The 16,412-nt window shown below is 36.7% G+C and overlaps 1 protein-coding gene across 5 annotated transcripts in view; it reads right to left on the bottom strand.

The window, feature by feature from the left end:
- The window catches only part of Pou2f1 (POU class 2 homeobox 1), a 142,708-nt gene that overhangs the window by 74,956 nt on the left and 51,340 nt on the right, over positions 1 to 16,412 (bottom strand). For 2 of the 5 annotated variants that reach the window (XM_087579917.1, XM_087579919.1), the window contains exon 1: positions 1,860 to 2,083. In XM_087579917.1, the coding sequence (XP_087436043.1) occupies positions 1,860 to 1,887 (28 nt within the window). In that variant the 5' untranslated portion in view covers positions 1,888 to 2,083. 5 annotated transcript variants of the gene reach the window in all.

A 16,412-nucleotide genomic window follows, 5' to 3' on the forward strand; every position in this document is an offset into this window, starting at 1 on the left:
TTTGTAACTGATACATGTCTTATGGGTCTTAGTTCATGTATGTTTGAGGTCATAGATGAGGTTGTTCTACAACTTCCTTCCTCACTGTCCAGAAAAACTTAAATACCATCCGAAAGCACAAAGGTCTGAAAGAACCAGGTGTGCAACTTAGTAAAAATAAGCTTTCTGTATGACTTAACCAAAATCTTACAAAAGTTAGCATATATCACAAAACTCAAACATATCACATGCTCAATGTTTTCTTTAAAAAAATTTATTTTAAAGTAAAAAAAAATATCAGTGAACATGTATAAACAATTTCCTCACATACAGACACCCAGTAACCAAAAAGTCTAAGTCTGAACAAATCATTAGTCAGCCTTGCACAATTCAATGCCTAATTCTACACTATAAATTTGAAAATCATGCCACAGGTATTTTATATGACCTTTCTAAGGCCCTTTATTGAACTGTCAAGACCTTCAAAGCCAGTTTACAAAATAACTTCAAACACAAACAGAATACTTTTCTTATAAATAAATAAAATATGAATAGATAAAATTCTTATATAATGATGGAAAGTCTGTTTCGATGACAGTGTTAACTCAAGTAGTTATATAATTTCTGATATTTTAAAGTAAATGGTAAACAGTTCAAAAAGACATTTTCCTTTCATTTCTTGAATTTCAAACTTGGTAAGTTAAAAGAAAAAAATACAAGTAAATTATTTACTGATACTTTTGTTTATTAGTAATAAAAAAACAGAAGCCTGTGTCACTTGGCTGACCGAGTCTAATTTGCAGTCTATAAATTACTATTGGATTCAATTTCTAACTAACACCAGTTTGTTGTTTGTATTAAGTACATCCTCGAGACAGTCGTTTTCACTCTGATGGACAAGTATTACTGAGTTTAGCCACGTTTTCTGTATAAGAATTCAGATATTTTAGATGTTATCAACTTACTTTTTCATTTACTGCTTTAATTTGCAGAATGGAAAACAACACACAGGAAACAGAATCGTTTGCTAAAGTTGTAAGCTTACGATGGATACAATTCTTGTAGTTTATATCAGATGACTTTCCTAAAAAGGCGTTAGTCATTCTTCATGTAAGCAGAGGAAAGTCCTCACAAAATATGGCCACGTTCGCCATCATCTATCTAAACCAAAGCCCTTCAAACCATCTTAAGTCACCCAAAATGCTTCACTTTCTCAAGCAGAACCTCTACCTTTCCAAAAGGCTCCCTATTTTGTAGGAAACTTACTATCAACAGGCTTTCAAAAATACTCAAAACTGCAATTTCCTAAGATAAAGCTGAATTTAAGAAATCAAAGTGACAAATTGTGAAAATGGCCAGTAACTTATAAAATCTGGAAACTGATCAACAGCCCAGTAGCCACCGTAATTTCTCACTATAGTAGTAGTTATGATTTTAATTCTGTACTATGACACTACCTTAATTTTTCATTTAGCATTTTTGGTTCTGTATGAGGTATTCTTATTGGATAGGCAAACTATTTTATTAGTATGTATCTATTATTTTGATACAGTATATATTGTTTCTGATTTAAAATGTCTTTTAAACTACATACTCCTTCCTATAAAAATTTCCAAAAAGCAAAAATTTCCTCCATGCAAGGCAAATTCAAATACATTACTTGCTGAAAATACACACTGAAGCAGAAGAGCTAGTCCTAAGGCGGGACCTACAGCAAACTCAAGCAGGCTCTTGCCTTGCAAATACTTCCCTCCTTCTCTGTTCAAGCTCTCCCCTCCCCCATGTTGGTTGCATATGTGATTGAGCATTTATGCATAGTCAATCCCACACATGCTATTTCCATATTAACGCTGTAAGAAAAGAACTGTGTTGGTACCCACCTAGAACACAGTCACTGCAGTCCAGCATGGCTGTAAAATCTTCAGGAGGTGCAGACAGTCCAAAGCAAGAAGGAACAGGTAGCGTTTGGGGTGGGGAAAATACTACTATTTCTAACAAATCTGTACTGTGTTCTTAAGAGAACAAGGGTGGGAGGAGTGGAAAGTGGATTAACAAGAGAAGCAAACTACAACTTCAGTTACACCATAGCAATCTTCAACTGAATAAGGAAACTTCAGTTGCTCAGAGGAGTTTTAGTCTCTTCTACCAGCTAGGACTGACATTGTCAAGGCAACTGAAGCATGAAAAGTTCCCCTTTTTGTAATAAAATAGAAACAAAGATTGCAGCTGGCAGTTTCCATAATGAAGCTTAATCAGTATGCGTGTGATTAGGGCCTTATGCAAATCTCTCCTCGTTAGCACAGCAGCCAGCACTTTGAAGTCCAGGAACAATTCATTTACAGAATACACTGAAAGCACTCCCTGCATAATTTAAATGAATACATAAATATTTATCAGCACATTTGCATATTAATTGGCAGTGCATGAAGGGAAAAATTATCTCCTGAGTGCCAGCATAATAATTAGGAGGATAAAATGAGATTTCTTCCAATGGCTAGGCATCTTGGACCTAACTTGAGATAGTACCAGGGGAGAAGGAAGGGACAGGAGGCAGAGTTCTGTTAAAATGCCACTGAAATGACATGAACAAATTAGAAACAACTCCACAGACTTAAGCACCTTTAATCTTATTCCTGCTGGCAACAATGACTTCAGTAATAAGAGGATTTGCAAAAGGCTTTCTACACAATCCAAATAATCGCAAGGAAACAATTAGCAAGGTAGGAGCAGAGCAGGCTTGTCAAGATGGCGCTAGTCTACTGATAGGGAATTTTCCAGTTATTAACACACACTGTCAGGAGAAAGTCCTACTTAAAACAGGACAACCGCATAAACGCAGAAGCAGGGGAGAGTGGACAAAAGCATCTTTGAGAGCAGATATTCATTTATACTACCAAATTAACAGAGATGATTAGCTGACAGTTGCCTATTATGCAACATACTCCCATCAAACTCAAGAGGAGAGAGCTTGTTACTTAGAATATGAATCATCCCTAAATGGGCCAGGTAGCTGCAGAATAAGTATTGTCAAGCGATACCACTTAATGGACCTCTGCATGTGTGAGAAAGAAGTTCTCTACATATTGTCTTATTAAGCACATGTTTATTAAAGTTTAAAATTAAGTTGTAATATTTCAGATATTATTATAAAGAACTCAGGAAGTTAATACAAACATTATTAAGTTATTAGGAATAAAGAAACGAAAGTACAGAAAACTAAAGCACTTTCTACTCAATGGCATATTAATAATTCAGGGTAGGATTTCAAACCAGATTTTACTGACATCAAGATCCAAGTTCTTGCAAGACCTGCACACCTTAAGGCTGAGCTCCACTTTCAGGGAACTAAAGGGGTGGGGAGGAAGGAGAGAAGGTGAGAAAGAGAGGAAGGAAAGAGACTAAAGCAGAAACTAAAATGGCTTGAGTACTGAGGAAGGAGACTGATACTTGGTAGCAAAGACATCATATTTAAGATTAAGTGCATATAAGTAATACAGTAGTTGGAAGTAGGGCACCTCTCAGTAATAACCTGTTTTTACTTGTATTTACCTTCAAGCTAATGTCTGATTTTTAAAATGTTATGAAAAAAAGATGTGTGTAATACATATACGTGTAATAAACAGGATGTTACAGTCAGTATTTGTCTAGTGTTATACCATACACCTTCACTGCAGCCTTGGTTCTAGACATACAGTATGAACCTATGTGCTGCACATGCCGCCACACAGTGCCAGCCAACACCGCTTCAGGCCCCTTAGTTCAGATTCAACATTACTGTGTTATAAAGTACAGTATGACGACTGTACTGACAAAGGTTTCTGCTCTTACAAACACATACAGGACTTGGTGTTTTCCCATCATTATCAGCACATAAGAATCAAACTACAGCCTCTTTAGGGCTAAGGAGAGGGCTAGGCAGTTAACAGCACATGCTGCTCCTACGAAGGTGCCAGGTTCCGTTCCAAGAACTTACATCATGTGGCTCATAATTATCCACAAATCTAGTTCCAGATCAAATGCCCTTTTGGTCTTCTGGTCTTCTTGGGCACCTGTACACACATGGTGTACATAAATGTATGTAAGCACACACACATACACATTAAAAAAAAACAAACCTATGTCTCTGGACATTAAGAAATGTTTGATTTTTAAGAATGGCTGTGTGACTTGATGATCTGAGTTTCATTAAAAAAATTATTAAATGAATCTTAGTTTGGCATTAGGACATTATTTCCAATAATGGCTAAAATGGGCCTAAACTTACTCCTGCCATTTTCCATGATGTAAAAGTGAGAAGTGGTATTCTCAACACTGGTGACTGGAAAAATAAAAATATCAATCAATCCTTAAAGTTGTTAAAAAGGCACTATACTTTGCAGCATCAAATATTTAGCTAAGAAGTTTATGCAAAATAAACAAGCAGGTCCATCTTATTAGTGTGCAAATTTATATTAGTCTTTAAATTTAACATGGTAAAATATATATACCAAGAAAATATTCTAAAGTAACATTATTATTTATTATTAGTCAATAGTTGACTTGCACACCTGTTTTATGCATTTATAAATGTATGGTTGCCTAAAAATTTCTCAGGCACATGGATCTGACCTGGTGCAGAAACAGGAATAAGAGACCACAGATGCCAGAAGAACATAGAGTCATCAGATAAACAGCACATCTTTAAAAATATCAATTTTATAATAATACCCTTTGTATTAAAATAAGCAAGAATATGGTATAGGATGCTAATTCCAAATGGATATTAAAGTACATGTGTTAGATTAGACAAGATCTACTTGGTAGGAAAAGATTAGAAGCAATGATGAAATGGACCTAAACCTACTCCTGCCATTTCACATGACATACTTATGTGAAGTACTTATTTGACTAGAATATACTTGTTATTAATAAAATGGTTCATTCCCTCCACTTCTGCATTCATAAAAATTGTTTTCCCTTATAGAATACCTCTGTAATTTGCCTTTAAAAAAATCCTCTATACAATAACATCTCTAAGATAACCTTTTTCTTTGCTAATTTGGTGTTTTCTATTCAAGCAAGTAAGAACTGGAGCTACAGATAAGCAATCATTGCTGGCTGTACCTATGCAGTGTAAGTATCATTTGCCTTAGGCCAAGATAGTCCCAAGTTGCCTCAGTAGGGAAGGAAGGTCAGAGCTTGCCAAGGTGGACCTTATTCCTTTCTACTACAAATCTTACCTAGGTAGGTAACTGGGCTACAGTGGAAAGGGCAATAAAAAAGCAGCCCTTTCGGGCATTCTTGAAATAAACACTTTAAACAACAGGTTTAAACAGTCTTAAGAATGTTCAGACTTCTATAAATAGTAGCAAAGAATGAGAGGCAACGTCCTTCTCTTATATTCATTCAGAGTTAAATGTGCTTACTATTTGGTCCTCTGAAATATCAACAAAGAACTCCTAAGTTTAAAACTAGATCAAAAAGAACACCTAAAAAATTTTGTAAGATCAGCATGAATGAGTTAATTCAATCATATCTCTTTTAACACCTAGGTTAGGATTTGATCAGTGGACTATAAATAGTCTTACAGAGAAGACCAATAAATACTTCAGATACGAGATGGGTGAACAGATGTATGGAAAGGACAGAAAATAGTATTTATTATATGATAGCATAACATGGAGCTGAAAAGGGTAACATTCAAATTATACATTTCAAAATTATGCCTGTGGTGGTTTTAATGAGAATGAGCTTTATGTTTGAGCATTTAATCCCCATTTAGTGAAACAGTTTGGGAAGGATTAGGAGGTGTGGTGTTTTGGAGTTTGAATGTGAAAGGTATCTCCTAAGATTATGTGTTTGAATACTTGGACTCCAGCTGGTAGCACTATTTGGAAAGGCTATGAAACATTTGGGATGGTGGAGCATGGCTAGAAGTGTCACTGCGGGAGGCTTCAAGGTTTTACAGTCAACCCTATGTCTTGTTCTTGCTCTGCATCCTGACTGCTGGGCAACTGCAAATTCCTGACATCATGCCTGCCTTGCCAGAGATGTGCTATACCCACCCTCCTCCCAAGTCAGAGCACCACATTCAGAAATAGAAAGGAAATTAGTACAATACTCAGTTTCTTTTTTTTTCCCTAAAAGAACTTTCATAATTTAAAATTTATGTTCAGCATGATCACAAAGTAACTTTATGCCTAAGAGCAAAGTTTTAGTCTAGTTTAAGTGTTATCAGAAAAGAAATTAAAAGGAAAAATAACCAAATTATAATTTATATTTTAAACAACCTCTGTCTGGTGTGAGTGAACTAAGGTTATGCTGTATTCTTCCTGACCAATTCATTTATGGCCAACTGTTTGTGTTCTAGGGAAACTATCAATAGCAGAGAGCTTCTACCAACAAGAAACCTACTTCTTTTTTCAAATTAAAAACAGTAGAGGAATCAAATGAAACAAAGGTAAAACCAATCTGATCAGTTTAACACTTGTCATAAAAATAATGATCTCTATCTCTCTGTCTGCCTTTCATAATTCAGCCCAAGAACAAGGTAGGTATCAGAAAACTGGTTATATAAGGAAGGTTATAGCTAATAAACTGAGTTAGGTTTATCGGTGTTGAAAAGAGAATTTAAATCCTGTAAACAAAGGAACAAAGCAAAGTAAACTATAAAATACTATTTAAGAATTAGAGTCTAGAGAGATGGCTCAATAGTTAAGAACTGGTCATCTTGCATAAGACCCAGGTTCAGTTCTCAGCACTCACACAGCAGCTTACAACCACCTAGAGCTCCAGTTCCTGGGGATCCAATGCCCTTTTCTGGCTTTCATAGGTACCAGACATGCACATAGTGCACATGTATAATGCAGGCAGACCCACTCATACGCATAAAAATAAATCTTAAAACATAGACATAAAAATAAGTATAAGTTTAATATTCTCTCCTTCCTCCCTTCTCTCCCTTCCTCTGTCGCTGTCTTTTTTAGGCACTTGGAACAGCAACGAAGACATATGACATCAGACAATAGTTTTTTCATGTCACTACCATCTAAAAAGAATCTAGGGCATCAAATAAACTAGTTGAAATGTTTTTAAACTTCAAGAAAAACTCTGGGGTTGCAGCCCAATGGCGGAATGCTTCCCTAACATAAAGACCTGCACTAGGAAGAGTAAAAATGAGATGCAAACTTAGATTCTTCACCAAATTTTACATAATTTAGACAACCTAAATAAAAATGACAAAGAGTGAGGGGTTGGAGAGATGGCTCAGTAGATAAGAGCCCTGGCTGCTCTTCCAGAGAACCCAGGCTCAATTCCCAGAAATCACGCTGAATGGTTCACAGCCATCCATAACTCCAACTCTGGAGACCCAACACTGTCCTCTGCAAAGCAAGGTGTACACACATATGTGCAGGCAAAATCCCATACACTGAAGCAAGAATAATGAATGAAATATATCTACTATTAATAAGACTTCATGAGTACAGTCATACGCTGGTGGATTTTATGCCAGTGTAGCTTTGCTTTTCTAAACTCTCAAAAATGCCTAATCATAGGAACATAAAGATTAATAGAAGTCTAGAGTTATGAAAGAGTGAGTACTTACAATCATTTACACAGCACTCTGATGGGCATCTGAGTATCTTGTGGAAGGGAAGTCCACATTGGACCCTCTGAATTTTATTAATCAAAGCTCAAATTTAAGTATGAGTCTCAGCTTTTCACGTTTGTGCCATCATTTATTGTCTGAAGAAAGACTTACTAAAAACATAACATTATGACCCCAGAGTCTACTACATGTTAGAAACTCATACATTTTTATTTTAGATGCACTGTCACATTATTTAAAAAATACCATTTATTGGCACTATAATGTGCTATCTCAAACTGTCCTGTTTATGAAACGGACTCATTGAATACATCAGCATTTTCAGGATTGTGTGGCCTTGTCAGCCCAGCCAGACCAACGTGCAAGCAAGCATCTAAGAGACCTGCATTTGGCACTGACCTTAGCATTGCCTACTCCTGTATAGGTGACTGCAAGTGAGGGAAAGTGGAACTGCCACTGACCATGGTAACTGGATCACTGACACAGTGATAAATCTAGGATGCTTTGACGAATCAGATTGTGAAGAACCCTAACAACACAGTTTTTTTTCTTTAAAACAAACAAGCAAAAACAAACAAACAAACAAACAAACCCTAATCAAACCAAATCAATCAAACAAAAACCACCCCAAATGTGTGATAGGGCATAGGTTTAATAATGCTATTAGAAGCACTGGTCCCTCATGGTAGTGAATGATACAAACAGGTCTAATGTCCAAGTAGAATAAATACAAAGGGGAGGTGTGCTCTATGGTTCTGACAAAGATGAAGCAAACTGGAGAAGTCTATGTTGGAAAGACTGTTAGCAATGCTATGCTCACAGTGCCAGCTTACTTTAATGACTCTCAGAGGTGGGCAACAAAAGATGTAGATGCTGGGCTCAATGTACTTAGAATTAACAACTAACCAACTACTACTGCTACTGCTTATGGCTTAGATAGGAAAGTTGGATTTGAAAGAAATATGCTGATTTTTTTATTTAGGAGGTGATTATTTTTGATGTGTCAGTCCTCACTTTTTGAGGTCTAATTTACAGCTAGAAGCACCCACACGGGTAGAAAACACAGACAACTAGTCGGTCAACCATTTTATTGCTCTATTTAAATGCAAACACGGCTAAGGCGTGGCTCAGTTGGTGGAGTGCTTGCCTAACATGCAGGAAGGCCTGAGTTTGAGCGGCAGTATCACCCAAGCCAGGTATGATGGACATAGGTATAATCCTGCCACTCAGAAGGCAAGAGTTCAAGGCCTTCCTTAGCTACATACATAGTGAATTCAAGGCCAGCCTTATCTAGAGAGTGTGACTCTGTCTCAAATAGAAAAATAAATGCAACACAAGAACATCAGTGAAAACAAGAGAAGTCTATGTACTGCTGGCAAACAGGCATGTACCCTCTTCTCCAGGACCTAAGCTGGGAATGAGACTGATTCTCTCTTTGAGGAACTGACTTCATTAACTCTATTACCCTTACCATTACCTTTGCTCAATTTGAAGAATTTGCTCAAATTGAATGCTGACCTATTTCTGTGGCCCTCTGGACTGTGGCCCTCTGGACTCTGTAGAAAAGCCCCTTTGAAACGCCAAACTAGACAAGTCACAGATCCATGATACAGTCTGGGTGGTTGGTTCTAGCAGAACCCCAGGATTCAGAAGGTTCTATGAGACTTCTTCAATGGAAAAGACCTGATCTGGGCACTAGCCCCGATGAAGCTGTTGTTTACAGTGCAGCTGTCCAGGAGCTGTCTGAGACAACTCCATCTGGAGACAACGCTCGGGATTTGCTCTTCTTGGATGTCACTCCTCTTCTCCTCGGTACTGAAACTGCTGGTGGAGTCATGACTGTCCACATCAAGCATAATATTATCATTTCTATCAACTAGACACAGATCTTCATTTACTACCTGCTCTTACTTACAACCTGCAGGTATGCTCATTATGACATATGAAGTGTAAAAGAACCATGACCAACAACAACCTACATGGAAAAATTTGAACTCAGAGGCCTACCTTCTGTACCCTCTGATATTTCTCAGACTGAAGTCACTTTTGACATTGATGCCACCAGCACCCCCAATGTTTCTAATGTAGACAAGAGCGCAAAGGAGAACAAGATCACCATCAACAATCACCAGGGCCTATTGAGTAAGAGAGATAATGCATGAATGGTCCAGGAAACGTGGGAGTACAAGCTTGAAGAAAAGCAGAGAGATACATTATTACCAAAGAACTCACTGGAATTCTATGCTTTCAATATGACAGCAAAAGTTGAAGATGAGGGTTGGGGATTTAGCTCAGCGGTAGAGTGCTTGCCTAGCACGCGCAAGGCCCTGGGTTCGGTCCCCAGCTCCGGAAAAAAACAAAACAAAACCAAAAACAAATACAAAACAAACAAACAAACAAACAAAAAAAAGAGTTGAAGATGAGAATCTTCCAAACAAGATCAATGATGAGGACAACAAAAGATCCCTGACAAGTGTAATAAAACCATCAGTCTTCCGGATAAGAATCAGACTGCAAAGAAGAAGCGGTTGAACAGCAGGAGAAGGAACTGGACACAGTGTGCGGCTCACCATCACCCATCATTCCAAGCTGTAACGGAGGGTTAGCTGCGTGCCAGGAGGAATGCCTGGGGCTCCCTAAGTCGGGAAGCTTTTCCCTCTGTGGCACTTCTTCAGGGTCCATCATGGAACAAGTTAAGTCAGTTCAAGAGGAGACGTAGCATTCCACAGAAAGATACAAAGGAAAATTTATCAAGTTCTGTGGCAGTTTTAAAGTTAGAGCTACTATAGTAAGTTTTTGGGTTTCCTCTATACTCTACCATGGAACACAGGGAGACGTATAAAGCAATGCCTTAAATACAACTATTTGAAATGAGGACCATAGGTAGGTCGGGGAGAAAATGCTGAATGAAACACTATCTGCTATGGAATGATCCTATTTCTGCCAGTGAACAGGACCTAACTTTAGAAATAGGGCTTTTAAAAATGATGTTAACATGAAATGATTTGGTTGGAGACGTGGTTCAGGATGAACTTAGTACTGTACTAAAACCAACCAAATAAGATGAAGTCATTAGTGTTTCTAATAATAAGGGGAAATCTGAACAAAGACAACACAGAAGGGAGGTAAGAGACACGGACAGATTCTTTCTCACAGCCCTCAGAAGAAACCAACCCTGCTAGTACCTTATGTTGGACTAACGGCTCTGGAGCAGTAGTTCTCAACCTGTGGGTCATGACCCCTTTGGCAAGCTTCTAGCTCTAAAAAAATATTAATATTATAATCCATAACAGTAGCAAAATTAGTTATGAAGTAGCAACAAAAATAATGTTATGGTTGGGGGCAGGGGGTCACCACAACATGAAGAACTGTACTAAAGAGTCCTAGTCAAGACGGTTGAGAGCCAATGCCCTAGAGCTAAGAGGCAGTAAGTCCCTACTGCAGCTGTGCTGTTCTGTTGTGGCATCCTTAGGAATTCATATGGCTTGTAAACTTAAGCCTGCCCGTGTAAGAAAGGGAGAGTGTATCCAAGGGTGTTCCTAAAGTGAGAATGTTATTTTAAAATAACCAGGACTTATAAAAATAATTTTGGTATTATAATCTCTTGATAAACATTCAATAAATGCTACTGTCGAAATCCTTCTCCTAATGCATGAAAAGAATAAAAGTGGATACTTATGGATATTTGTCTTCTAACGAGATTTTAATCATAAGCCAGAAGGTATGTGTGTTGTACATGGTAAAACGTCTTAAGATTGCTTTTCTTCATGTTTTAATACTGAAACAATATGTTCTCCAGAAGATTTAAACTATAAACAAAGGCAAAGATATATCTCTCTGTCCATGTGTGCACTCTATGACAATTCCCAGGAAGATACATTTCAGAGTATTGCAACAATCCACAAATATTTAGAGTTACCAAACACTGAAGAAAACTGTAACTTGTAAAAAGGACCAAATAATTTATATATGCTCTCTTTTCCCCCCTATTTCCTCTAATCTTACACTTTTGATGTATAGTAGAAACAGGCACAATAATACTATCAAGTTTGTAGGTAATATATATACCAGCCAGCAAAGAGCTGCCAACAGTATTGTTAGCACAGGTAAAGTATTTTACGACATGAAACTAGTGTCTTCTCTATTCCTAAATACTCGACATATTACTTCATATTTAAAGAAATTGAAAAGGGTAAAAAAAATCATAAACCCCCCGCCCCCCCAAAAAGATTCTGATCGAGTCTGTTTAAGCTCTCTGCTACCTAGCTGAATCTCTTTAAACAAGTTACTTGTTTTCTCTAATCTTAGATCATTGTTTAAATGAATGTTAAATAATATTTTACTCATTAGATTTTATAAAACGATTAGTCACAAAGTACTTCTACTAAATTACCATCAAAGATTACTGCTACTGTTTTATGAAAATAAAACACAAATGACATACTAAATCCTAAAGCTAACTTGACTCTATTTCTATTGCTTGCTAGGTCACAGGCACCCCAAGCATCATTCCAAAACATCAATAAATCTTAAACAGACTTCAGAACTAAAATGAAAAATTATGTATTTGATAAGTCATTTTAATAGACAATCCATAAAATAAAAGGTAATCACCATAACACCTGGGTTTATCAGTGGCTACTAAATAAATAGTTTTACTTAGCAGAAAATATTTACCAGGTATAGAAAGACTGCATTCTTTCTTTGAATTGTTTCACTGAAAATTGAGAGTAGTTTGGTAATTAAAAGGGCAGGAAAGCTCTTCTTACTTTTCCAGTCTAAGAATACAAAAAGAGAAAAAGGCAAAACTGAGTAAGCTGTGTAAAATAACTAACACTTTAAGGGGATAAAGTCACATATAATAGGGAGCTCTAGACTAGTCACCAGGGCATATCTAGCTCTTTTAGGTAAGCATTTCTCTTATGCCCATTTCCTCCTTAGCAAAACAAAGTTTACAATCTGACCTTACTGAAGAACATGCAATTAAAGAGAAAATCCTTGGAGCATATATTTTAAGGTGTTGTACCATGAAGCTGGATAAAAATTGCCTAAAGATTTTCTTTGGTTAGGTGCATTCTCCTAACCAAACCCAAAACCTCATTTTCAATTTTAGCATTCACCTTTCTCAAATTTTAAGCATCAAACTGTTTAAGAAATGACACAAATAGGTCAATACAGGTTTTTAGTAATTTTAAAATAGTCTTTAAAAAATACAAGATCACATTTTGTATTGAGAAAATGGGAAAAGGTCAGTACTTGGCACACATAGTGTGGTAATTCTGCACTGCAGGGTGACTATTATAGTGTCTTCAAGTCTCAAGAATCTTGATCAGCAGAGAGCACCAAGAGCCTCAAACAGCAACGGAATTAGCACAGGCACTGACTTTCACTTGTCATATATTTTAATATCAAATAGCTCTTTTGTAATTAGTTTAACCATACGTTTACATAACCAAACTTCGTTTTCTCATCCACATAATTTGAAGTTTATATTCCTAGTTCATGAATTCTGAATAAGTCCAATTTAGTGGTGCACACGATCAAAAATGTGAGGCCTGAATTTAGATTGCCAGTGCCTGCATAAAAAAGCAAAAGCAAACAAAAATGGTAGCTCCGTTTGTGACTTGGGTGGGTGAAGACAGGTGAATAAGCCAGTCTAACAAATTGGTAAGACATTATTTCAAAAAACTAGTGGAAAGTGATTGAGGAAGAAGAAGACACCAACATCATCCTCTGGCCTCCATAGGCATGAATATGAGCGTACATACACAAACATGCACTTATACACTACAGACACATAAACACATTTTTATTTTAAAGAGGTTTAAATAAAAGTCAAATATGTAATTAGTTAAACTATTTATTTTGTAGCTTAGAATGTTCAGTCAAAATTACTGACATGCATCTCATTAAGTATGCTACTACATGATAGCTATTTTTTATTATCAACTTGACTGGACTTACAGTTACTTAGGAAACACATGTACCTCTGAGCATATCTGTGAAGGTGCTTTCAGACTAGTTTAACTGAGAGAAGATCCACCTTGAATGTGGGTGGCATTATCTCATGGACTGGGATCATGGACTGAATAGGAAGGAAAAAAAGAAGAAAGCAAACTTAGCAGGTAGCAGTTCCCCTCTCGCTGCCCTCTGACTTTGGATACAGTGTGATGTATGACCTCACACACTCTTGCCATAGTTAGAGCTAGTTCACTGCTCATCATCATCACGCGATTCTTGAACTGTGAACTAAAACACAACTTTCTCTGCTACAGTTGCTTCTATCAGGTATTTTGTTACAGCAATAAGAATATGACTACTTTAGCTGCCTATCTGTCTAGAATATATCTGACAGTTATATAGGTATATGTATTTCTTATAAAACTCTATAGCTAGGCAATGCTCCCATTATATAAACCATGAATAAACCAGGAGAAGGCCAAGGCACTAACAGTTATGGAAACTGATGAAACTAAAGAGTTCGGGTTACACTAAGCTGAGCAATTAAGTCTTAATATTTATTATTTTTCATGAGATAAGAGTCTCAAGCTTGAATCATGAAGACTGGATTTAATTATCATTCTCTTTAGAAATGTTTTCTACTGTAGTGTTCTCCTAGTCAGGTATAAGATGTCTTAAATGTGGCTGGAAACTCATAAAAATAAGTAGTTTTCTAGCTTTTTTAAGTCCAAAACTTAATTGGGATTTCAGTCATTTGGTGAGAATGGTGTGTGAGAGAGGATTTGGTGTTGGTGTGTGTTGTTTAATGCTGAAAGAGAGAGATCAACTTATGTAAGCCTGTATAACTCCAAGAACTCACTAAAATGTTACTATAGAGTACAAATGAGAAATTTGATTCTTCTTTTTGGAAAATTTATGATTCGTTCTACTTTCAGTTCTTCATGAAAATGGAACATACTTTAAATTTCAAGAAGGTATAAACCAACGATAAAACCTAAACAAAATAATAAAGCACTTTAACAAAAAGGGTAGCAAAACATTGACACAAGTGGACACACAGAACAAACATGAGCTTCAACACATTCACTAAAAGCCTCCAGGAAGAGAAAAACTCATTCACACTGAAGGCCACAAACTGACAAGTTCTTTGTGGCTGTCCACTGGCACAGGAGAGACCTTTCATTCTTTTAGAAATTTTTCAACTTAAATTGGATGCAAATAAGCCAGGTGTGGTCCTTACAACCTTAACACTGCTAGTCCCTGGTGAGTTTCCATAGCAACAGACACAGTGGTAATGGCAAGCCAGGGGTTGTACTGACCTCAGACTGTTTATAAAAGTTTTAATTGTTCAAGCAATTGTGGTATCTTAGTAAAGAATCAATACAAAATTGTTTTTTTAAATCTATCTTTGCTTGAAATTTCAAGTAAAATAAAGTATTAATTTCTACTAATCCAAAAGTGACTTCCAGTCCAACAACAGGGGTTAGTGTGTCTATTAATTCAGAAGAAGCCAATTATCAAATTTAGAAAAAAATGTTTTGACTAAAGAAGTTGAAAAAAGAAAAAAAATTAATTCAATATTTATGGGAAGGGGCTTCCTTAATGTAATAAACAGCATCCAGAAAGACTGTTTTTTAAAGTTTTGAGTTAAATAGTGTGCCTTATTTCCTTAAATTAATGTGCCATGTCTGTTCTTTGGCCTTATTAAAATGTTTGTAGTCAAAGAGAGTAGCTGAGCCAACAGCATCTGGGAACTTAGCAATATAAATTCTAGTAGATCATCAGATCTACTAAATCAGAGACTCTAAAGGTGAAGTTTCCAGAAATATGTTCTGAAATAAATTCTCTAGAAGATTCTGACACACAGTGAAGTGTGAACATCACTGATTTACAGCGTCAAACTTCAGAGACAGATAAGTGAACTGAACGCAGGGATTTAGTCTGCTCATCGGAATCTGAGTGACAGTAATAGAATAAATGTGAAGGACTCGCTAGCCTTCTGGAAGGTCTGCCAGCTAGTATCCTCCTTGTCTAAAGAATATGCAGAGTATCAAGTTGGGCATGCCTATTTCTTATTCCTGCAAAATTATCAATGGATAACCAGAGTCTACATTATTCAAGGAAAGAGTCTTGAACACAGGTTACTTCACTCACTATCATTCATAATTCATTTCCAACCATCTAGGTCTTCACACACAGGACAGAAAACACAATCATTTATCCTTTCATAAAAATAAATTTTCCTATATGAGGATGAGTATAAAGTTTGAGCCTCAACCTTTAACATCCTTCACTACTGAATTCTTTAAAAACATAAAAGTATGCATTTCTTTAGTATCTAACTTACTAAATACTGTCTTGATGCACTGCAATTTTTTTTTTTTACATATTTCTAATGGGCAGCACTTCAAGAACAGCTAGGCTAGCAGCATGAAAGCTATCACAAAAATACTAAAACAGTATGCAGGGAGCTCAAACACATCAGATGTTAAAACTGTTGGACTCAACCAAGCCGTGCTGGCTAGTTTTAGGTCAACTTGACACATGTTTAGAATCATCTGAAAGGAGGGAACCTCGGTTAAGAAAATGCCTCCATAGCATCCGTCTGAAGGTTATTTTCTTAATTAATGATTGATGAAAGAAGGCCTGACCCACTGGGGGTGGTCTCATTCCTGGGTTCTATAAAAATGACTGGGAAAACCACGATGAGTGAGCCACTAAGCAGCACCCCTTCTGCATCAGCTCCTACCCTGTTTGAGTTCCTGCCCTGTCTTCCTTCAGTGATGGACTATGATGTGGAAGAGTAAGCCCCAAGTTGCTTTTGATCATGGTGTTTCATTACACCAAGAGTAACCCTAATTAAGATACCAAGTAATTTTGTGAA

Source organism: Rattus norvegicus, chromosome 13, assembly GCF_021556685.1.
Source record: "Rattus norvegicus strain SHRSP/BbbUtx chromosome 13, alternate assembly SHRSP_T2T, whole genome shotgun sequence".
In the NCBI taxonomy this organism is placed as follows: domain Eukaryota; kingdom Metazoa; phylum Chordata; class Mammalia; order Rodentia; family Muridae; genus Rattus; species Rattus norvegicus.